The sequence below is a fragment of the Gorilla gorilla genome, chromosome 18 (assembly GCF_029281585.2).
Source record: "Gorilla gorilla gorilla isolate KB3781 chromosome 18, NHGRI_mGorGor1-v2.1_pri, whole genome shotgun sequence".
Classification (NCBI taxonomy): domain Eukaryota; kingdom Metazoa; phylum Chordata; class Mammalia; order Primates; family Hominidae; genus Gorilla; species Gorilla gorilla.
This window is the reverse complement of record NC_073242.2, coordinates 64993912-65018900: the sequence shown is the minus strand read 5'-3', so window position 1 is coordinate 65018900 and position 24989 is coordinate 64993912. Positions and strand designations below refer to the sequence as shown.

The 24989-nt window shown below is 39.8% G+C and overlaps 1 pseudogene and 1 gene segment (V, D, J or C); both read right to left on the bottom strand.

Annotated features, from left to right (window-relative positions):
- Positions 1–610: 610 nt before the first annotated feature.
- On the bottom strand, positions 611–1152 carry LOC101146267 (immunoglobulin heavy variable 2-26-like). The segment is given in 2 exon segments: positions 611–1020; positions 1107–1152. Coding segments are annotated over 2 exon segments (456 nt in total).
- Positions 1153–2404: 1252 nt separating this feature from the next.
- The window catches only part of LOC115932801 (uncharacterized), a 36004-nt pseudogene continuing 13419 nt past the window's right edge, over positions 2405–24989 (bottom strand).

Here is a 24989-nt window from a genome sequence, read left to right as displayed (position 1 = left end):
TTCTTTTCCACATTGCTCCTCAGACTTACTGAGATGGGTTTCTGATGTCAAGCTGAGGCATTTTCCTTTTCAAGTGTTGGATTTTATACTTACCTGGGTATTTAATCACCCCCTGTGTGGAAATCAGCCTCATCTATCACACCTTCCCTATAAAATTTCTAGAAATTTATTTGTGCACTGCAAGTGAGACACTCCATGATGAGGACACATTCCATCTTTCCTGTTGTTTCATAAAATTACTTTATTAGTGTAAATTTGTCTCTGCAAGAAAAGATGGTATCTGGATTTTAATTAATCGTCCTGCTCTTTTATCTCCACATTCTTCTCCAACACTATTTCCTGCAGTTTAAGAATGTCATATGTTATAGATATTTGTATTCAGCCCCTTGGAAGGATATGAGCTCAAGAAATAAGTGGCCACATATCAGTGATGCATGTGGCCGAGGTAATGGGAATCTTAGATGCTCAATCTTTGTCAAACAGGATACAGCCTCTGCTTACATGGATCTCTAACAGGGAGCATGCCATTTAATAATACAGAATAGGAAAACAGACAGGTATCTGAGTCTGGTTGGTATAGGAAACACAAGCCCTGGCAGGAAATGACATCTCAGTCACACTTTCCTGTTCTGCAGAGGTAGGGAGGGAGCACCACTGAGACGCAGCCTGGGTTCTTGTACAGGAGGCATCCTGGGCCGTGTCTCTGTGCTCTCCATGCACAGTAATACGTGGCTGTGTCCACAGGGTCCATGTTGGTCATGGTAAGAACCACCTGGCTTTTGGAGGTGCCCTTGGAGATGATGAGCCTGTTCTTCAGAGACGTGCTGTAGGATTTTTTGTCATTCGAAAAAATGTGAGCAAGCCACTCCAGGGCCTTCCCTGGGGGCTGACGGATCCAGCTCATACCCATTCCAGAAGTGCTGAGTGAGAACCCAGAGAGAGTGCAGGTCAGCGTGAGGATCTCTGTGGGTTTAACCAGCACAGGACCAGACTCCTTCAAGGTGACCTGGGACAAGACCCCTGTGGAGAAGACATAAGAAGATGAAGCTCACAAAGGAGAGAACTGATGTTTCACTTCTGAGGAAGTCCCTGACCACAACACTCACAGGAAGGGGTGGTCAGCAGCAGGAGTGTGGAGCAAAACGTGTCCATAGTGGGGCACAGGAGTCACTGAGCGAGGCCCCATTCTCGGCTTTTGAACCCAGAGGAGGGTGGAGCTGGTGGAGATTTGCATCCCCTCATCTGAGTCCTACTCTATGGGGTGCACTCAGGTCTCAGGACTCAGTAGGGGAGTGCATCTGTGGTGAGGAGCAGTGAGCCCTCAGGTGTGGACTTCCACGTGTGCTCTCCATGGGGGACTCCATCTCATTTCAGGACCATGCCTCTCAGCCAAGGCTCTGAGATTCCTGCTCCTACAGACAGGGTCTTCTCTAAGTCTCACCCAGGCACCATGCAGCTTTCTGGTTTTAGTCCTAGAGGATGAGAGGAGAAATCAATAGAGATGGTTTTCTTTCTTCCTTCAGGAGAAATGAGGGTGGGAATCTGGTAGAGCAAGGGGCTTCCCATAAGTTTCTGATAAAAATCCTCTTTGTTTAGGGGGAAAGTGATGATTTTTTTAAATGATAGAGAATACATCAACAAAACATTTAAAAATGTATTGTGTAAAGAAGTATAAATAGCATCTCAGCCATTTACACACTGCAAGACACACTGCTTATTAGTGTGTCTGCACATAGGTGCATTCCTGTAGGAATGTTCCATGGATAATCAATCTTGTCTTTATGCCCTGTCAGCCCTTTAGGAAGAGTAGACTGCATCTCTGACATCCCTCTTCCAGCGCATGAGTGAGCAGAGGCTTTAAACAGGGTAATTGGAGGAATCCCAGGGGAGCAGCTGGCTTTTTGATCCCGCCGCCGCGGCTTTTTGCGGCTTTTGGCCCCCGCCGCCGCCGGTTTTTGCCGCCGCCGCAGGTTTCTCCCGCCGCAGCTTTCTGCCCCCGCCGACGTAGCTTTTTGCCGCTGCGGCTTTTTGCCCCCGCTGCCGCGGCTTTCTCTGCCGCGGCTTTTTGACCCCGTCGCCGCAGCTCTTTGCCCCCGCTGCCGCGGCTTTCGGCCTCGTCGCCGCGGCTTTCTGCCCCCGCCCCCGTTGCTTTTTGCTCCCGCCCGCACGGCTTTTTGCCTCCGCCGCCGCGGCTTTTTGCCCCCGCCACAGCAGCTTTTTGTGGCTTTTGGCCCCCGCCGCCACAGGTTGTTCCCAACGCGGCTTTTTGCCTCCGTCGCCATGGCTTTCTACACCCGCCGCCGCAGCTTTTTGCCTTTGCGGCTTTTTGCACCCCCCCCCCCGCCACTTTTTGCCCCCGCCGCCGCGGCTCTGACTGCGGGATCCGCCGACTAGGCTGCCAGCTCTACCGGCGTCCTGGCTCGGGCAGCGCCAAGGGGCACTCGTCGTCCAGCTCTCCCGGCTCGGGGGTTCCTTGCCTAGACGCCCGCGCCCCTAGCTCCCCGCCTTGACCGCTGCAACCTGCATAGAGTGGCGCTGCACCCGGCTGCGATGGGAGAGAAGAAGGAGGGAGGTGGTGGGGGTGATGTGGTGGCGCAGAGGGAGGCGCAGGGGCCCCCGCTAGCCGGGTGCTGCAGCAGTGCGGGCAGCTCCAGAAGTTCATGGGCATCTCCATCGGCAGCCTGCTCAGGCTGCGCACCAAGTGCGCTGTGTCCAACGACCTCACCCAGCAGGAAATATGGACGATGGACGTAAGGGGGTCTGGGACCACGGCTGAGCTCGAGGAGCGGCCCGGACACCTCCCTTGGGGCCCCAGTTCACTCCTGGCCGAGTTGCATCCTTGAGCCCGCGTGGCCCCCTTGGAGGCTTCTCTTCCCTCCTGCACTAGCTGATGCGGCAGCCAGAGGACCCTGGACCAGCCGTCACCTTGGGCAGGATTTATGGGGGTGGGTGCATGGTGGGAACTTGGATGGAGGCTCGAGGGGCCCGTGGGCGGGGTGGGCTGCGCACAGACATCCCCTTACAACCCAAATTTCCATCTGGTCCAGCCCTCTCGTCTTGTAGGTGAGGAAACTGAAGGCCTGAGGGAGAACTGACTTGCCAGGAACCTCTCTTAAAGAGAATTAACAAAGTGTGGTTAATAAAGGAGAACTGAGTTGGGAGTCAGACCTGGAAGCCCACACCCTTAGTTAAGACATTATACCACCTTGAGTCTGGCCTGTTGACTGAGGGTGAGCCACTCCATCCTCGTCTGATTGTGGGGTCTTGACCTCAAGGGGTTTCCTGCAGGAAGAAGCAGATGGGTTTGCTTTCCTAGCTCTGTCCACTACCTTAGGGACCCTGAGGACTGGAGAGATTCTTGGAGAGCCATCTGGTGTATGTCATGGGTGGGCCTTTTTTGAAGGTCAGTCTGCCCAGTGGGCTGGCTCAGCCCGAATGAACTGTCTTGAATCTTTGGAGTTGTCTGTGTACTTTTAAGGCAGGAGTGGTTGTGCACATCTGTAGTCCCAGCTACTACTTTGGCTGAGGTGGTCGGAGCACTTGAGCCTGCACTGAGCTGTGATCTCACCAGTGTACTCTAGCCTGGGCCACTGAGCAAGACCTTGACTCAAAAAAAAAAAAAAAAACAAAACCAAAAAACAAAGAAACAAAAAATATTCTTGAAGATTTTGCATTCTGTCCCACTATCCATTGGTTTTCATGCCAAGATAATGTCAGAAATTCTTTACAATTGTTTCCAGAAGGAGTAGCCTTTTGATCTAGTGCACAGGTGTCCAGTCTTTTGGCTTCTCAGGGCCACATTGGAAGAAGAATTCTCCTGGGTCACACATAAAATACACTATAGCTAATGACAGCTGATGAGCTTATAAAAAAAAAGGTTTGTGCATAATTTTCATGACACCCACCACCACAGATAGGCGGAAAAGTCCTTTTAGTCAAAGGGTTGGACACGGCTGATCTAGTGTCTTGTCATCTGTTTTGGCTTTCTCCCTGATTCCAGAATGCAGGTAGAGATGTAGAGAGGTGATCTCAGGACAGCTGTTGAGATAAAAAAATTCGTTGTCATTTATTCCCAAGCACAGCTGTTTGTCATTTGCATTAAAAATGTCTCCATTCAAACTGCTGTCACATATAAAATCTATTTATGTAAGTCTGTATTTTTCTGTTGTCTTGGCGTTTGTGGGCAGTAGTGTGTTTTAACGGAGCAAACTGTCCTTCAAATAATGAAGCCGAAGTCAGCCTACCTGCTTGCCATGTTTCTTCCCCTTCCACTTTTCTAACCTCAGGATAATTGTAAGAATGAATTAAGATTTGTGTTTAAGGCCAGGCACAGTGTCTCAGGCCTGTAGTCTTAGCAATTTGGGAAGGGGAGACCGATGTATCACTTGAGCTCAGGAGTTGAAGACCAGCCTGGGCAACATACTAAGACTCCGTTTTGTACAATTAAATTAAAATTTAAAAAAAGAAGAGGAAAAGACTTGTGTTTCAAATTTAAAAAAAGGTGGGGGAAGTGTAATGCACAATGTGGACTATGCCAGTTATGATTAGGAAAAATAATTTTTCCTACAGCATTATCTGTAGACTTGTATTAGCAGCATACTGGTCATAAGTGTTTTGCTTTCCTCAAATGTGATGAGGTAAGCTACTTTAAAGTGTGGTGGGGCTTTCTTCCGCGTGGCTCCTGGAGGTGTTCAGTCCCTATTTAGCCAATTAATTTGGGTTTAGTTTTGATATGGATAAGGGAGACCAGCTTCATTCATGGTGCACACACAGTTTTGCCAATAAGGAAAAAATAAAGCAACCTGAATGTTCCTACTCATTAGATGCTATCTGGAGAGCTCCTACCCCACCCCCGCCAAGGCTCGGGCCCTTAAAAAGACTCAATGCAGCCTTTCTGTATCTCATACTGTATTCTGCAAGATGCTCCTGTGAAAGAAAGTTGTGCTGCATCAGCCATCTCCCTCCTGAAGATCACTGCGGATGAGGATTTGCGTTTTAAAGGTTCTGAGAACTCCTGCAACAACAGTTCTCAAACTTATTTGTCCAGGGGATCTTTTATTCCACTGAACATAGTTGGGGAGACATGGCCTTAAGCCTTGAGCAGAGAAAGAGACAAGAAACAGTTGGCTCACTTACAACCAAGTGTTGTGTTTATGTTTTAGGTTTTTATGAAACTGAGGTGCTGTTTGAAGTCCTAAATGAAATTGGGTGGTTGAGGAGAGGCTGCTATCACTGTAGACTTAGCCAGCCATGTGAGGTTGCCTTTTGTTGAAGGAGGTGTTTTACAAAGGGAAATAGGGTGTCTCCTGGGCATCACATTAGCACTTAAATGCATGTATCACTGAAATGAAATGAAATGATGAAATGATGAAATGAAATGAAATGATGAAATGAAGAAATGAAATGATGAAATGATGAAATGAAATGATAAATTGATGAAATGAAATGATGATATGAAATGAAATGGTGAAATGTTGAAATGAAATGATGACATGAAATTAAATTATGAAATGATGAGATGAAATGAAATGATGAAATGATGCAATGAAATGATGCAATGATGAAATGGAATGATGAAATGAAATGATGAAATGATGAAATGATGAAATGAGGAAATGAAATGATGAAATGAAATGATGAAATGAAATGAAAAGATGAAATGATGAAATGAAGAAATGGGATGAAATGATGAAATGAAATGAAATGATGAAATGAAGTGAAATGATGAAATGATGAAATGAAATAATGAAATGAGGGGTGGAGCCAAGATGGCCGAACAGGAACAGCTCTGGTCTACAGCTCTCAGCGTGAGTGACTCAGAAGACAGGGGATTTCTGCATTTCCATCTGAGGTACCGTGTTCATCTCACCAGGGAGTGCCCAACAGTGGGTGCAGGACAGTGGGTGCAGCGCACTGTGTGCAAGCTGAAGCACGGCGAGGCATTGCCTCACTCGGGAAGTGCAAAGGGTCAGGGAGTTCTCTTTCCTAGTCAAAGAAAGGGGTGACAGACGGCACCTGGAAAATCAGGTCACTCTCACCCTAATACTGTGCTTTTCCAATGGGCTTGGAAAACAGCACACCAGGAGATTGTGTCCTGCACCTGGCTCAGAGGGTCCTACGCCCACAGAGTCTCACAGATTGCTAGCACAGCAGTCTGAGATCAAACTGCAAGGTGGCAGTGAGGCTGGGGGAAGGGTGCCCACCATTTCCCAGGCTTGGTTAGGTAAACAAAGCAGCCAGGCAGTGGGAACTGGGTGGAGCCCACCACAGCTCCAGGAGGCCTGCTGCCTCTGTAGGCTCCACCTCTGGGGGCAGGGCACAGACAAACAAAAAGTCAGCAGAAACCTCTGCAGACTTAAATGTCCCTGTCTGACAGCTTTAAAGAGAGTAGTGGTTCTCCCAGCATGCAGCTGGAGATCTGAGAACGGGCAGACTGCCTCCTAAAGTGGGTCACTGACCCCCGAGCAGCCTAACTGGGAGGCACTCCTCAGTAGGGACAGACTGACACCTCACTCGGCCGGGTAGTCCTCTGAGACCAAACTTCCAGAGGAACGATCAGACAGCTGAATTTGTGGTTCACAAAAATCCGCTGTTATGCAGCCACCGCTGCTGATACCCAGGCAAACAGGGTCTGGAGCAGACCTCTAGGAAACTCCAACAGATCTGCAGCTGAGGGTCCTGTCTTTTAGAAGGAAAACTAACAAACAGAAGGACACCCACACCAAAAGCCCATCTGTACATCACCATCATCAAAGACCAAAAGTTGATAAAACCACAAAGATAGGGAGAAAACAGAGCAGGAAAACTGGAAACTCTAAAAAGCAGAGCGCCTCTCCTTCTCCAAAGGAAAGCAGTTCCTCACCAGCAATGGAACAAAGCTGGACGGAGAATGACTTTGACGAGTTGAGAGAAGAAGGCTTCAGACGATCAAACTACTCCGAGCTACAGGAGGAAATTCAAACCAATAGCAAAGAAGTTATAAACTTTGAAAAACAATTAGATGAATGTATAACTGGAATAATCAATGCAGAGAAGTGCTTAAAGGAGCTGATGGAGCTGAAAACCAAGGCTCAAGAACTACATGAAGAATGCAGAAGCCTCAGGAGCGGATGCAATCAACTGGAAGAAAGAGTACCAGTGATGGAAGATGAAATGAATGAAATGAAGCAAGAAGGGAAGTTTAGAGAAAAAAGAATAAAAAGAAATGAACGAAGCCTCCAAGAAATACGGGTCTATGTGAAAAGACCAAATCTACGTCTGATTGGTGTACCTGAAAGTGACGGGGATAATGGAACCAAGTTGGAAAACACTCTGCAAGATATTATCCAGGAGAACTTCCCCAATCTAGCAAGGCAGGCCAACATTCAGATTCAGGAAATACAGAGAACGCCACAAAGATACTCCTCAAGAAGAGCAACTCCAAGATGCATAATTGTCGGATTCACCAAAGTTGAAATGAAGGAAAAAATGTTAAGGGCAGCCAGAGAGAAAGGTCGGGTTACCCACAAAGGGAAGCCCATCAGACTAACAGCTGATCTCTCAGCAGAAACTCTACAAGCCAGAAGAGAGTGGGGGTCAATATTCAACATTCTTAAAGAAAAGAATTTTCAACCCAGAATTTCATATCCAGCCAAACTAAGCTTCATAAGTGAAGGAGAAATAAAATACTTTACAGACAAACAAATGCTGAGAGATTTTGTCACCACCAGGCCTGCCCTAACAGAGCTCCTGAAGGAAGCACTAAACATGGAAAGGAACAACCGGTAACAGCCACTGCAAAAGCATGCCAAATTGTAAAGACCATCGAGCTTAGGAAGAAACTGCATCAACTAACAAGCAAAATAACCAGCAAACATCATAATGACAGGATCAAATTCACACATAACAATATTAACTTTAAATGTAAATGGACTAAATACTCCAATTAGAAGACACAGACTGGCAAATTGGATAAGGATTCAAGACCCATCATTGTGCTGTATTCAGGAAACCCATCTCACGTGCAGAGACACACATAGACTCAAAATAAAGGGATGGAGGAAGATCTACCAAGCAAATGGAAAACAAAAAAAGGCAGGGGTTGCAATCCTAGTCTCTCATAAAAGAGACTTTAAACCGACAAACATCAAAAGAGACAAAGAAGGCCATTACATAATGGTAAAGGGATCAATTCAACAAGAAGAGCTAACTATCCTAAATATGCACCCAATACAGGAGCACCCAGATTCATAACGCAAGTCCTGAGTAACATACAAAGAGACTTAGACTCCCACACAATAATAATGGGAGATTTTAACACCCCACTGTCAACATTAGACAGATCAATGAGACAGAAAGTTAACAAGGACACCCAGGAATTGAACTCAGCTCTGCACCAAGCGGACCTAATAGACATCTACAGAACTCTCCACCCCAAATCAAAAGAATATACATTTTTTTCAGCACCACACCACACCCATTCCAAACTTGATCACATAGTTGGAAGTAAAGGTCTCCTCAGCAAATGTAAAACAACAGAAATTATAACAAACTGTCTCTCAGACCAGAGTGCAATCAAACTAGAACTCAGGATTAAGAAACTGACTCAAAACCGCTCAACTACATGGAAAATGAACAACCTCCTCTGGAATGACTACTGGGTACATAATGAAATGAAGGCAGAATTAAAGATGTTCTTTGAAACAAACGAGAACAAAGACATGACATACCAGAATCTCTGCGACACATTCAAAGCAGTGTATAGAGGGAAATTTATAGCACTAAATGCCCACAAGAGAAAGCAGGAAAGATCCAAAATTGACACCCTAATACCACAATTAAAATAACTAGAAAAGCAAGAGCAAACACATTCAAAAGCTAGCAGAAAGTAAGAAATAACTAAAATCACAGCATAACTGAAGGAAATAGAGACACAAAAAGCCCTTCAAAAAATTAATGAATCCAGGAGCTTGTTTTTTGAAAATATCAACAAAATTGATAGACCACTAGCAAGACTAATAAAGAAGAAAAGAGAGAAGAATCAAATAGACACAATAAAAAATGATAAAGGGGATGTCACCACCGATCCCACAGAAATACAATCTGCCATCAGAGAATACTACAATCGCCTCTATGCAAATAAACTTGGAAATTCAGAAGAAATGGATAAATTCCGCAACACATACACTCTCCCAAGACTAAACAAGGAAGAAGTTGAATCTCTGAATAGACCAATAACAGGCTCTGAAATTGTGGCAATAATCAATAGCTTACCAACCAAAAAGAGTCCAGGACCAGATGGATTCACAGCTGAATTCTACCAGAGGTACAAGGAGGAATGGTACCATTCCTTCTGAAACTGTTCCAATCAATAGAAAAAGAGGGAATCCTCCCTAACTCATTTTATGAGGTCAGCATCATCCTGATACCAAAGCCTGGCAGAGACACAACCAAAAAAGAGAATTTTAGACCAATATCCTTGATGAACATTGATGCAAATATCCTCAATAAAATACTGGTAAACCGAATCCAGCAGCACATCAAAAAACTTATCCACCATGATCAAGTGGGCTTCATCCTTGGGATGCAAGGCTGGTTCAACATACACAAATCAATAAATGTAATCCAGCATATAAACCTAACCAAAGACAAAAACCACATGATTATCCGAATAGATACAGAAAAGGCCTTTGACAAAATTCAAAAACGCTTCATGCTAAAAAATCTCAATAAATTAGGTATTGATGAGACGTATCTCAAAATAACAAGAGCTTGTATGACAAACCCACAGCCAATATCATACTGAATGAGCAAAAACTGGAAGCATTCCCTTTGAAAACTGGCACAAGACAGGGATGCCCTCCCTCACCACTCCTATTCAACATAGTGTTGGAAGTTCTGGCCAGGGCAATCAGGCAGGAGAAGGAAACAAATGATATTCAATTAGGAAAACAGGAAGTCAAATTGTCCCTGTTTGCAGATGACATGATTGTATATCTAGAAAACCCCATTGTCTCAGCCCAAAATCTCCTTAAGCTGATAAGCAACTTCAACAAAGTCTCAGGATAGAAAATCAATGTACAAAAACCACAAGCCTTCTTGTACACAAATAACAGGCAGAGAGCCAAATCATGAATGAACTCCCATTCACAATTGCTTCAAAGAGAATAAAATACCTAGGAATCCAACTTACAAGGGACGTGAAGGATCTCTTCAAGGAGAACTATATTCAATGCCATCCCCATCAAGCCACCAAGGACTTTGTTCACAGAATTGGAAAAAACGACTTTAAAGTAAGTATGGAACCAAAAAAGAGCCCGCATCGCCAAGTCAATCCTAAGCCAAAAGAACAAACCGGGAGGCATCACACTACCTGACTTCAAACTATACTACAAGGCTACAGTAACCAAAACAGCATGGTACTGGTACCAAAACAGAGATATAGATCAATGGAACAGAACAGAGCCCTTAGAAATAATGCCGCTTATCTACAACTATCTGATCTTTGACAACCCTGAGAAAAACAAGCAATGGGGAAAGGATTCCCTATTTAATAAATGGTGCTGGGATAACTGGCTAGCCATATGTAGAAAGCTGAAACTGGATCCCTTCCTTACGCCTTATACAAAAATCAATTCAAGATGGATTAAAGACTTAAACGTTAGACCTAAAACCATAAAAACCCTAGAAGAAAACCTAGGCATTACCATTCAGGACATAGGCATGGGCAAGGATTTCATGTCTAAAACACCAAAAGCAATGGCAACAAAAGCCGAAATTGACAAATGGGATCTAATTAAACTAAAGAGCGTCTGCACAGCAAAAGAAACTACCATCAGAGTGAACAGGCAACCTACAACATGGGAGAAAATTTTCACAACCTACTCATCTGACAAAGGGCTAATATCCGGAATCTACAATGAACACAAACAAATTTACTAGAAAAAAACAAACAACCCCATCAAAAAGTGGGCGAAGGACATGAACAGACACTTCTCAAAAGAAGACATTTATGCAGCCAAAAAACAAATGAAAAAATGCTCATCATCACTGGCCATCAGAGAAATGCAAATCAAAACCACAATGAGATACCATCTCACACCAGTTAGAATGGCAATCATTAAAAAGTCTGGAAACAACAGGTGCTGGAGAGGATGTGGAGAAATAGGAACACTTTTACACTGTTGGTGGGACTGTAAACTAGTTCAACCATTGTGGAAGTCAGTGTGGTGATTCCTCAGGGATCTAGAACTAGAAATACCATTTGACCCAGCCATCCCATTACTGGGTATATACCCAAAGGACTATAAATCATGCTGCTATAAAGACACATGCACACATATGTTTATTGCGGCATTATTCACAATAGCAAAGACTTGGAACTAACCTAAATGTCCAAAAACGATAGACTGGATTAAGAAAATGTGGCACATATACACCATGGAATACTATGCAGCCACAAAAAATGATGAGTTCATGTCCTTTGTTAGGACATGGATGAAACTGGAAATCATCATTCTCAGTAAACTATCGCAAGGACAAAAAACCAAACAACGCATGTTCTCATTCATAGGTAGGAATTGAACAATGAGAACACATGGACACAGGAAGGGTAACATCACACACTGGGGACTTTTATGGGGTGGGGGAAGGGGAGAGGGATAGCTTTAGGTGATGTACCTAATGCTAAATGACACATGGACACAGGAATGGGAACATCACACACCGGAGAATGTTGTGGGGTGTGGGGAGGGGGGGAGGGATTGCTTTAGGAGATATACCTAATGCTAAATGACGAGTTAATGGGTGCAACACACCTACATGGCACATGAATACTTATGTTACAAACCTGCATATTGTGCACATGTATCCTAAAACTTAAAGAATAATAATAAAATAAAATAAAAAAAACAAAATATACACTAACACAGATTAACGAACTAAAAAAAAAGTAGAGAAAGGTCATTTAAAAATATAAAGGATACAGTAATCATCTAACACGTTGAAATCTAAGAGGGAGAAAAAAGCTGGTCTGAACAGCATTTTAAGTGGCAATGTTAGAGGTCTTATCAAAATCGACCAATAATGTTCAACCACAGGTTCAGGAGGCTTTGCAAACCAAAGGAAAACACACACAGAGGACACACCTAGAAACATAGTGGGACAATTTCTAAAAAGTAAAAGAAAAATGTAAGGAGCACTTGATTAAAAAATTGGGCTAACTACAAACAGAAAGAGTTGACTGATAACCTTCTCAAATGAAACAATGAAAGCCAGCAAGTGAGGTATTGTTATCTTTCAAGTCCTGAAATAAAATAAGTGCCGACCTAGAACTGCCTACTTGGTGGACATATCCATCAAAAGCAAAGATACAATAAAGAATTTCTCCCAAGCAGACCCACAGGAAAGGAAATACTAAAGATTATTCTTCAGGTAGAAGAGCCATGATCCCTGATGAAAGTTTGCAGGTACAAGAACGATTTTTTTTAATGAAAGAAATAAACATAGAGAGAAATTTAATTGGATATCGGCTGTATAACAGAATGCTATCTCATAAAGTTTAAAATGTATCTTCCATACAACAGCAGAAGCATCTAAGTTGTGAGTTGGAAAGATTAATTTTAAAATATTGTCAAGTATATTTTTTTGCAAATAGACAAGTGTACCAATTATATTAGACCCTGAAGTCAAGAATGCACGTTGTAATAAACCAGTTAAAACATAATCAGACCAGATTTTTTTAAATGGACTCTCTTAAAAGTTTTTATAATTTATATTTATATTTCACATATGTTGAAAGTAAATAATGGAAAAGCATGCAATGTGAATATTAACCAAAATATAGCTTTCGTTGTACTCATAGTCACATTTAAAAAGTTAGACACAGTTAAGTCTCAGTGATTTTTTTACACAACGGAGGCAAGCTGTGCAGTTATAACTACTATTATATTATGCTCTTGGCCTGATTACAGAAGGGAAAGGGGCGATCATACCAGACAATGGCAGAATGAAGCAACAAGGAGTAGAGTTACAGAACATGATGCTGTAACTGGGACTGGAGTTACTCTTTTAGAGTTTAAGAATAGTAAACTGGACAAAATATATGAAATTTTTTTTGAAGCACTGAACTTCAGGCAGCACAGGACTGTGCTCTGCAAGAGAAGAGAAGGAACCAGAATGAGTCCTGCTTTATTCCCAGGTTCTCCGTGACAGCAGTAGAGAGGAATCCCAGAGAGAGCAGACATTGTCATTGCACTGAGGAACCAGATAAAAATCAGAAAAGGTTGAGCAGCTGGAATGTGTAGTAGAAGAGAAAGTTTACAGAAAAAGGAACCAAGAATAAGCCTAAGGTTTCTCCCAAGTCCCTAATCGAAATGTAAAGACATGTCAGTTCTGACCAGCCAGAGAAGGGAATCCCCTCTGTATATCCAGGGTATTCAGTAAAGACCACTGGAGGTTCATGCCCTAGTGACAGTGCTCATTTAGCTCCAAATTACAGATGGCTCTACACTAACTCAACAAAGTTTAAAGAGAAGATTTAAAACAACAACAGAAAAATAATCATCCTGAAGTTACTGAACTGCCTGCCACAACGTTGTTCAAAGGTAGCCAATAAAATCTAGATATTCAATAGCATAACATCAAAATACCCACCCCCCCAGAAAAACTCTGACATGCAAAGAAGCCGGAAGATATATATTACTAAGATATATGTTAACAGGATAAAAATAAGTCATTTATAAATGACAGAGAAGAAGGAATTTTCAAGGTCCTTAAAGTAAATATATTTTATAAATACATATAGATAAATACATATATATGTCAAATTACTTAAATGAAAATTGAACATAGGAGAAAATAGAAGTTATAAAATGAAAAATGTGACATGTATAGATGAAAAATAAATATTCGAAATAAAAATTCCACGATATAGAATAAGTAATGGATTTTACCCTAACATCAGAAAATTTACAGAAAAAAATAGAAGCTTTACAAACTAAAGGACAAAGGGTAAACTAAAATAAGAAAGCCAGAATCTCACTGATACGTGAGACAATATGCAGCAGTGTAACATACATGTAATTAATATCTCAAAAAGGATGGGTGGGGCAATTATACTTGAATAAAGAATGGTACACTCATTCCTGAGGGCACCTAGGAGGGAGGATAGCTTGAGATTCCTAAGGGAGGGTATTATCCATTCATGAAGGTCCATCCCCATGACCCAACACCTCCCAGTAAGCCCCACCTGCAACATTGGGTATCAAATTTTAACATGAGATTTGGAAGGGGCAAGCATTCAAACCATAGCAAGAGTTAAATTTCCTTTTAAAAAAAGTCACCGATATGATTCCATTTCACCACAGATAAAAAGTAGTATTTCAGCCTACCATTGAGTGTACTTATAGGTCACCAAAAGGGCACTCTGTCTCGGAAATACAGATTTGCCTAGAGGTATCCTATTGCAGTCATAGAAACAGCAATGACGGATAGAAAAGGTTAGTGATGGAGACACCAACACTGCATTTTACAACAAACAATGTAAAAACTTTACGGATTGCTTCCGCTAACTCACTACAGTTTACATTCCTCTCAGGTGGGAGAATTGTTGAGTTTTTTCTTAAGATAGAAAAGCAATTCAGATAATCTGAAATCTCCACAAGAAGGATAAGAAGAACAACAGAAACTATTCTAGGCAGGAAGTCAATCCTTTCAACTGTCTGTGCTCGACAGAAACCATTGTCTGCACTGGGAGTCATATGAGGTACAGACAACAGCCAGACCTCTGATCCTCTTATAGTGATTTCAGAAGAAATTACCAGTCAACTGAGTAATTCACTGAGTAAAGTAAACATTTGGCACTGAAAGAGATTAGACGGATAACTATTTGTATCACCATGTTCATGAAGCTGGAATATTTTCCATTACTGGTATCACATCAGAATGGAAGTTGTTAAAATGTCTCTCATCTTGTAAGATGGATATGAAAGAACATTTTCTGAGAAATGAAATTATTAACACACCTACGAGCTGGATGGAAGAGAAAAATAGAATAATCAGCTTGAGTTCTTCTTCTTGATAAGACAACTTACTAAAAACATAAAGAGAAAAATACAAGTTTAAAATATTTAACCAGAAGAAGACAACTCTAGATTTTTTACATTGCTGATAAGATTTTAATTTGCTCCAAGTTGAAAATAACTATATTGCTTGTGTTTTAAGGCACATAATGAGCAATTATATCACACATGATAGATTCAGCAGTAAAATATTATCCATTAACAGCTGGAACTCATAAAAGCATAGCACAATGTGAAGATGGAATTTGCTAAAATAAACCATCTGCTGAAAACTACTATTCTGCAAATTTAAAAATAAAGTTTAAATTTTATTTGTCTTATTTAATAGGTCTGTGGAAAAAATGCAATATTTGAAAAGTAGATGCTACCTTAGTTAGTTCTTTATGTTAGACAGCTGGTTACAGTAATGCACAGTAAGGCGCTACATAGATATATTGCTAAATTTTCTGCATATATTATGTATTTGGCTTAAATTATTTGAAATTTTATAGTTAAAGTAACAAATGTATATTTGAATGTTTTGACACAAATTGCAAATATACCTTTAAAAAGCGTCTTACACACTACATATTATTTGTCACATATATATTTGTCTTTTCTCTATAGGAAAGTTTAAATTTTTCCCTTGAAGCTTTAATTATATGAGTCTATAAAACAAACTGATAATGTACAAATTAACAGGAAAAAAGGTTTACAGATATAATTATGTGCACAAGTATGCACTTGGACTTTACATAATATATAAATATATATATACAAATATTTGTATATTATAAATAGATATAAAAATATATACTATATATATAAAAACTCCAGGAAAGGCAAGGTAGTCAACACGCCTATGCTGTCTTGAGATTACGGAAAACACAGAGCTCTAGGTTGGTAAATCAGGGTTTGCGGAAGAGAGGTGATGACAAGGAAGAAACAGGAGCCTGGCAGCAGAGGTGGTCTTGTTACATAGACGAAACCTCACAGGCAGCAGCCCTCCTCTTGGGAAGTATAGATAGGAAATGGTTTTTAAAAATGTAAACGTGCCAGACTCAGTTAATCTTTCCTAAACCCAGACAAGGGAGTACCTCAGGGAAAGCCTGTCTATATCAATGCAGATTTTCTCTACAAACGCAAATCTCCCCAACAAACACAGCTTTTCAGCTATTCTTGTAGAAGAAGCTATTTCCAGTCTATAGAGTAGCCATCTTGAAATATGTCAAAAAGTTGGCCAGGCGCATGCCTGTAATCCCAGCACTTTGGGAGGCTGAAGTGGGTAGATCACCTGAAGTCAGGAGTTGGAGACCAGCCTGACCAACATGGTGAAACCCCATCTCTACTAAATACAAAAAATTAGCCGAGTGTGGTGGCGCATGCCTGTAATCTCAGCTACTTGGGAGGCTGAGCTAGGAGAATTACTTGACCCTGGGAGGCTGAAGTTGCAGTGAGCCAAAATTGTGCCATTGCACTCCAGCCTGGGCAATAAAAGCAAAACTCCATCTCAAAAAAAAAAAAATGTATTTTAGGGTAATATTTTGAGTATCTTTACCTCCATATGTACAGTAAATATTATTGTGATTTTTAATCTTTAGTCTCTATGAAGAAAAGACAGGTGTGATTTCTAGTGTAGCTGAACATCACATTTATTTGACAATATTGCACTTGTGTGTGGGTGTATGTGTGTGTAGCTACTCTTTACCTTTGTTCTCACTCAATGATTAGATATTAACAATTAATTCAGTAAAATGTATGTTTTGCAATATTTCTCCATGTTATTATGCTTTAAATTAGTTTAATCATGACCCTATAATGTGTACATTTTAACCTTTTACTATAGGTCTCAATCTTACTTTGGTTCCTGTATTTGAATTTATGCTAATAAAGTCCTACAGCTAAAAAGGATTATATAAACATGTACATTTTTACTAGTATTCTGGTGTCATTTTAAATTATGTAATTAAATCAAATTTTAATTTGGATTATTGTTATCTGAGTTCAGGATCTAAATTTTTAATTTTCTTATAAATATTACATAATTATTTCTGAACCATATATTGACTAATCTGCCCTTTATATGATGTGCATTATAGGAGCTTGGTATTGAGTCATTTGCAAAGATGAATGCTTGAGAAGTAGATATTTAATCATAACATTTCAAAATCTACTGGATAACCTAGAATTGAGAAATAGCCTATAGGTTGAAAAACTCCTGTAGTGAAGAAAGAAAATAACTAATATACATTGACAATATAAATATTATAAGTATTTATTTTATTATCACCCTGAAATTTGATAATACAAACATGTAATATCTACATATCATCCATATATCAGGTCATAAAAAATCAATACATTCTTCAAAAATTTAGCATAACAGAGAATGCACTCTCTCTCCTTGATGGAATTAAGTTACAAATAAAAGTAAAACTAAGTAGATAAGTAGATGGAAGCAGATGTTTAAAAACAAAGAAAAATATTTGTTTTGGATAACATAAAAACTCAATTGACAATTCCAATATTTCAAGAAGTTTGGCTGCCAACTGGGGGAGAGTTTTCCCCAGGAGACATTTGTCAATGTCTAGGGTTATTTTGGAGGTGTCAAGACTAGTGGAGGTGTGAAATTTAGAGGTCAAACGAAACACCTAGCATTGCTAGGGCAGCCTCCCACAACAAAGAATCCTCCGGTCCTAAAAGTAAGTAGCACCAAGGTTGAGAAACCATAATCTTTAAAGTAAACACTATGTAGCTATTCCAAGTGCTCAGAAAAACACATCAATGCTCTCGTAGGGAAAAGTGCAAACATTTTAATTGCTGTACATGGTGAAACAAATCCATGTTGTTAATCTAAGTGGAAGAGGCTGAAGCACAAAACGTAATTCAAAGAGTTTACTTGAGCCAAAATGAGGACAGCTGCCTGGAAGAAACAGACCCAAGTATCCTTGGATATGGACTCTCTTTGGAGCTTTCCAACAAACAGTTTCTTAAAGGCAAAAAAGGGACAAGAAGTGGGATGATGCAAATAGGTTTGTCACAAATTCTCATTGTCTTATGGAAATAATATTTATTAGTGACTGGCTATACACAGTTACACTATTATTGGGTGTGGATTATAGTGTCTGGTGTGGCATTATTTGTTAATTTATAGCTACTGTGGCAACAGCAAGCAGCCTAGATGAACACACAGCTCAAAGAGGAGCAGGACAGAACTGCTGTCTCATTTGAATATCTCTCTGGGCCTGATTATTTCAAAGGACTTGCATTTCTCACATGAAAGTTATTTTCTTTTCTCGATGTCAATAAATGAGAATAAATAGACATAAAGCACATCTTTTCGAGGATGAAGTAAATGGAATAAAAAACAAAACCCAAGCTGAGCAGAAATCATAGAGGGAAGAAAAGGTTATAAATATATGGATTTTTCAAAATGATTTTAAGCTATTAGGAATCAGTTGTATGTTGCGGGATTTTGTCTGGGTATGGGCTAAAAGAGAATGTCCCTTTTGCCTTCTGAAGTTTCCCTGAAAATCACTAATAGGAGGCAGATAAATAGTAGAAAAGGCATACAGGTTTCTGCAATGTGTGTACACTGGAGCCCTTAGAATGAAGACCCAGACACACAATGGGTGCAGAAGCTTATCTACCATATGAAGTTTACAGAAAGAATGGGGTCTTGGATCACAGGGGGGAAAAAAAAGAAAGGTTATGTGAGAAAAGCACCCTGGCTAGCAGCAGTGGACTTATTACGTAGGTGAAACCTCACTGGGAGCAGTCCTCAGAGAGACGAGACAGAAAATGTTTCTTTCAGACCTTTGGAGACCTCAGACTCTCAGTTAACCTTTCCTAGATCCAGACAAGGGGGCAGACTTCAGAGAAAGCCTGGCTGCCTCAAGGCAGATTCTCTACCGATGCAAATCTCCTCAAGACAGCTTTGCAGCTATGTTTGCATTTCCAGCCCTTCTGAATAGCTATTTTGAAATATATCAAGGAAATATATTTTGGGGTAAAATATATTAGTTTCCTTCATACAGGTATAAAACGTACAGGAATAATTTTTGTCAATGTCTACTACAAACCCAATATAGCTGTTATTATAAAACCCACCAGATATTGAAGAAAAAATATTTAGAGTACATCACTTACAAATATTGATACTAAAATGCCGAATAAAAATAATATCCAACAATATTTGAAACAGTAAGACAAGAAATTGGCAAAAAAATAAAACAAATATCCACCTTGGGGATGAAAGTGTGATTCCAAATTTGGTAATCCAATAATATTAATAATCATATTGATTAGCCCAAATAAAAAATAAATAGAGGATTCTCAGTACATGCTAAAGTATATTTGTTAAAAGGTAATATTCATGTCTTTAAAGATTTTAAATGCTATAAAAAGTCTGATATTCTATATGCAAACATGCGTATGTCCATTAGAAGAAGAGAGGCCTGATTTTAATGTTACTACATAGAGATAGAGAAGTGGATAGATTAATTTGCATATGCATAGAGAAAGCATAAAATAGAAATTTACTACCATACTTAAAGGAATTTAAATTCAACAATAAAATAACCCAAAGGTAAAATTTTAAATATTTTTCACAGGTACATTAATATTAGATAATATTTATAATAATTGTGAAAATATTCAATGCTAAAATAAGATAGAATGTCTAAACCTCAGTATTAAAACTAGTATAAATATTTGCTTGTTTCTACAAGGAAAATTCAAGCTCGACCTAAAATTATACAGGAAATAAAAGAAAAATTTTAAGGGAGCTCTTTAATAACACAAACATATATATATACACACACATATAACATGTATATATGTTATATGGGATAGATATAGATTTAACATATTATATCTATATTTGTATCTATCTGTAACTACAGCTGTATGTATGTACATTTCTATATATTTACTCAGTGATATAAATATAGACTGGAAGAAATATAAAGGCACATATGATTCTTGGATAAAAAGGATTTAGTATCATAAAGACAAATTCTTTCCAAATTCACCTATGAATTCACAATATACAGTTTCATTTGTATAATTTAAACTTTTTAAATAAATTCCAAGATTCATTTAAAGGAATATACATGTATACCAGCAGTAAAGAAAGAAGCAAGAGTGCATTAAACTAACTTGCTATTAAAATACATTTTTAAACTTAGTAATTAAAACTGAGCAGTACTGACTTGGAGTACTGGAATTTAGGTATATGGGATCTCAAAAGCATAGAGCTCAAAGGAGACCCCTGTATGCACAAGAGCTTAGGATGTGCTTTAGAAGGCATTACCAAACCACAGGCAAAGTTACTTTAGTGTCTCAGTCTTACTAGGTTTGAAAAGTCAGAGAAAAGGCTCAAGGCCACCATATAAGAGCAAAACAAAAGGACAGGGAGAGAATGTGAAGACACTGAAACATTTTACGTAAAGTTGTATAAAACATACTTTAAAGAAAATGTAAAGTTTAGGATATACATCAAAATTAGCAGAACCACTAAATAAATAAATAGGCATTATAAAATAGCAAGAGAAAATTTAAATGGATTTCTAAAAAATATTGACACCAATTATTTTTAAAATATGTTTAAGAAATTCCGTATTTCACAGGACAGCCTTTCACAACACAGATATGTTAAGACATAAAGGTCCTTCTGTTTTGAATTTACTAGTGTTTTTAGGGTTACAAATTCTTCTACCCTTGTCTTTTGTCTGGTGGTGCAAAAAATTTTCATGAGCATGTAATTCTGAATGCCTGATGGATTGACATATATAATATGCTGCTAGTATTAAAATATGTGATGGAAAACGTATCCAATCTTCTCACTGTTTACATAAATTCTAGGTTTCTCCTATTTACCTCAAGCACGTATGGAGCGACTTCTTACCTTTTAATATTGCCATGGCATTCACATTGAACGTAAGTTGAACTCTCTCATATGGTAGCTGGGTTCAGATTCCCTTGACAATTTCCAGTTCTAACCCTCACTGTTCCTCAGTGTGGCTGGCCCAGATATTGACCCTACACAGTTGCCTCCTCCTGGTGACTACCCGCTATGGAACCGTTGGATACAACCTACATGACTCACCCCACAGACCTCACAGCCCACATGGACAGTCCCCACACGCCAGAGTGACCTGCTCAGTTGCAGCAGGAGCCAAGAAATGTGCCTTCTGGCACTCACGCCACTGACTAGAGCCCCGTGGAAAGCTTATTTGGGTAATGTTCTGGGCCAAATAAAGGCTGGAGTCCCACAGACCCCTTTTCTCTCTCTTGCTCACCACTCATCTTCCCCATTTTGTTCAGCCCTATGAGGTGTGCTACTGTATTAGCCCATTTTCACACCACCGGTAAAGACATGCCCAAGACTAGGTAATTTCCAGAAGAAAGAGGTTTAATAGATGCACAGTTCCACATGGGTAGGTAGGCCTCACAATCATGGCACAAGGTGAAAGGCACGTCTCACATGGCAGCAGACAAGAAAAGAGAGCTTGTGCAGGGAAACTCCCCTTTATAAAACCATCAGATCATGTGAGACTTATTCACTATCAGAAGAACAGCGTGGGAAGGACCTGCCCCCATGATTCAATTACCTCCCACCTGTTCCCTCCCACAACATGTGGGAATTCAAGATGAGATTTGGCTGGGGACACAGCTAAACCCTCTTCTCAGCTACCCTCTTCTCTCTGGATCTGTGAGTAATAAACCTACTTCTGTGATTTCCCATGTTTGGTTCTGTGGCCTCCATGTGTCTGAGCTGACCTATGCTGGAACCTAACTCTCCTCCTGGCCAGGGTCTCTCAGAGTGGCTCTTGTCAGAAATACACAGGACACAGGTCAGGCAACAGTGACCAGGAAACAGTGACCAGGAAACTCCTAGTCTCAACAGATGTTCTGTGAGAGGGAGGCCTGGTCTTGAGATGCACACCTGTCCACTGCTGGGCTAAGGAAGTGTCCTGTGAAAGGCACATGTTAAGCGTCCACAACCCACTGCCTAGAACCCCAGAAAGGCAGGGCTCCAATTGACAGTCACTCTCCAGAGACAAACCTCAAGCCCTAACTGGAGGAAAATAAAACAATGTAAAAATTTGAATTTATCTTACTATTTCAATGATCCAGTAAGACATTCTATGCCTGTACACCACATATTTTCTTCGATTGTGGATATATTTTAGATAGAATTTTATGTCTGGTTTTCACTTTAGCCTGGTCCCTACCTCAAGCATAAGGTAAAGATTTTCCATGTGTTCTTTTCTGGTACTACTACCTGCCAGTGTGCGGTCATGTCCTAGTCTATCTTGAGGGAACCCCCCTATTCATTATTGTCAGAGTGAGACTGTTAAGTCTTGATTTCCCTGGACAACTTCACTGCATGACTTTTAATATGATTTTTAAATATACCCTTTACTGGACAATAAATTATATACTTATCTGAGTAAGAGATATGGTCAGGAAGAGGCATTGCCTTATTGAGCTTTTCTGTTTGGTGAACTCTCATATGTTCTCCTCACCCACCAGTCACCTCTAAACCATATTGTTCCAAGACACCAAACAACTCGAGTGTGTATCTTTCACCACTGGATTTGTCTTTGCTCCATAAAGCTTAATGCTTAATAGGGTTTCTGTTAGCATTTTCTCTATTTATTTTCCCATAAAATATCACAGGCCTTCTTAATATGGAATTATGGGTGATTTCCTTCAATCTGCATCATATCAAGTTGAGGTTCATGTTGATGGAAAGTAAAACATACGTTTAAATTATCAGTAATGATGTTTTCCCCTCCGTTTTAGCACCTGTGCCCGTGATACAAGCACATTGTAATACAATTGTGGTCTCATGCTTTGATCATTTCTAAGATGAAAATAACATTTTTAGATAAAATATCTGAGTTTTATGAGGCCTTTAGTTTGTGATGTGATAGAATATCAGAAGACCATACTTTTTTCTAGTTTTCCATGGAATTCTATCATTGTTTCATCTTTACTCCTACCAGAGTAATTTTCCAAAATAGATATCTTGTCATTCTTCCTGTTGTTATCACTAAATAAGTGAAATGAAAAGCTAGATTATATAATTTATCCAGAACAAGAAACTAGAATTGAATCTGTAATCATTAATGAGACTAACCAGTCAATTACACAGATAGGCATTTCACATTTTGAAGGTCATATGGACTCATTGTCAGATATATAATTATTTATGTCTGCATGGACATCACCTGTGCATATTTATGTAGCAATCAATGAGAGCTGATTTTTATTTTTATTATATATATTTTTTGAGATAGGTTCTTGCTTTGTTGCCCAGGCTGGAGTGCAGTGGTGCAATCACTGCTCACTGCAACCTCAACCTCCCAAGCTCAAGCAATCCTTCCACCTTGGCCTCCCAAATAGCTAGGACAACAGGTGCACATCACCATGCCCAAGTTTTTTGTTTTTTTTTTAACTTTTGATAGAGACTGGGTCTTGCTATGTTGCCCAGGTTGCTGTTGAACTCCTGGGCTCCAAGAATCCCTCATTTCAGCCTCTTCAACTGCTGGTATTACAATCATGAGCCATCATATGGGCTGGAAGCTGATTTTTAAAATACTGAGATCATATAGATGACAGCACCTGAAAAATAGACAACACCAAGCTTTATGTTAAAAGGTGTGAGGGTATCAATATTGTTGTGGCTATTGGGGAGGAAAGCATTAGTAAAACCAGTGAGTTAAAGCTGTTGCTTTAAACTTTGGCTTTAATTTAACAATTGTTCTCTGGGGTGACAGTATGTATGTAACCATGCTATGCCCATTCACAGATGCACTAGAGGGAAGAATTTCTCAAAGACAACTGTTCTAAGATTGAAATTAAACCATACTGGGTTTGAAAAGAGAAAGTCCAGGAATTACCAAATATTTTAGATATCAGATAAAAGAGAATGCCAGGTATGTGATGATAATCAGCAATGCTTGTTCACACAATACATCAAATCAGTATTTGAATGAGCTTTTGAATTACAAGGGCAAATGGATCAAGTCTTGACTCTTTGGTAGATAAATCTTATTAGGCTGAGATGTGTTTTCCCCTGTTTTTCCACAAGGAGATTACAAATTTGCAAACCTCAGCTGCTCTCACTTTATGCTGTCACCAAGCCAAAAGCTGAAGTTCATCAATCAGTGTGTCTAAGTGTTCACTAGTTATATACGATTTTGTAGTTTAAGCTATCTTTCCAACTTCCTAAATCATCACCTTCATTTGATCTTTTTTCCACTATCACTTCTTTATTGACCATATAAAGAATATAAGTAAGTTCTTATTTTGTTGTTGTTCATTTTAGTCTAATTTCATCAAAATATCATAATCTTGTAATTTCATTTTAATTCCAAAGTTTAAATCAAACCTACATAGAAATGAGTGTAAGATTTTCATTTGCGTTATTTTGGCATGAATTTGCTATCCTCCCTCATGCACATAGAGATCATTTCCATATACGTGATTTCAAACATCCAAGTGCAGTATTAAAAGCAGTTGTAAATTTTGGTTCTCATTTTCGTGATACAATTACTATATAAATTTCCTCTTGCTGCTGTAACCAATTACCACAATCTTCATATCTTACAATAAAGTGACGGTTAATCCTACAGTTCTGGAGTTCAGAAGCCTTAAATGAGACTCACAGGGCTAACATCATGTTTTGGGCAAGGCTGCAGTCTTTCTGAGGGCTATGTGGCAGAATCTATGTACTTGATTTTTTTCAGCATCCAGAGGCCACCTTTATTCTTTGGAACATGACCACATTCTTATATCCATTTTTTTTTTGGAGATGGAGTCTCCTTCTGTTGCCCAGGCTGGAGTGCAGTGGCACGATTTCAGCTCACTGCAACCTCTGCCTCCCGGGTTCAAGCGATTCTCCTGCCTCAGCTTCCTGAGTAGCTTGGACTACATGCA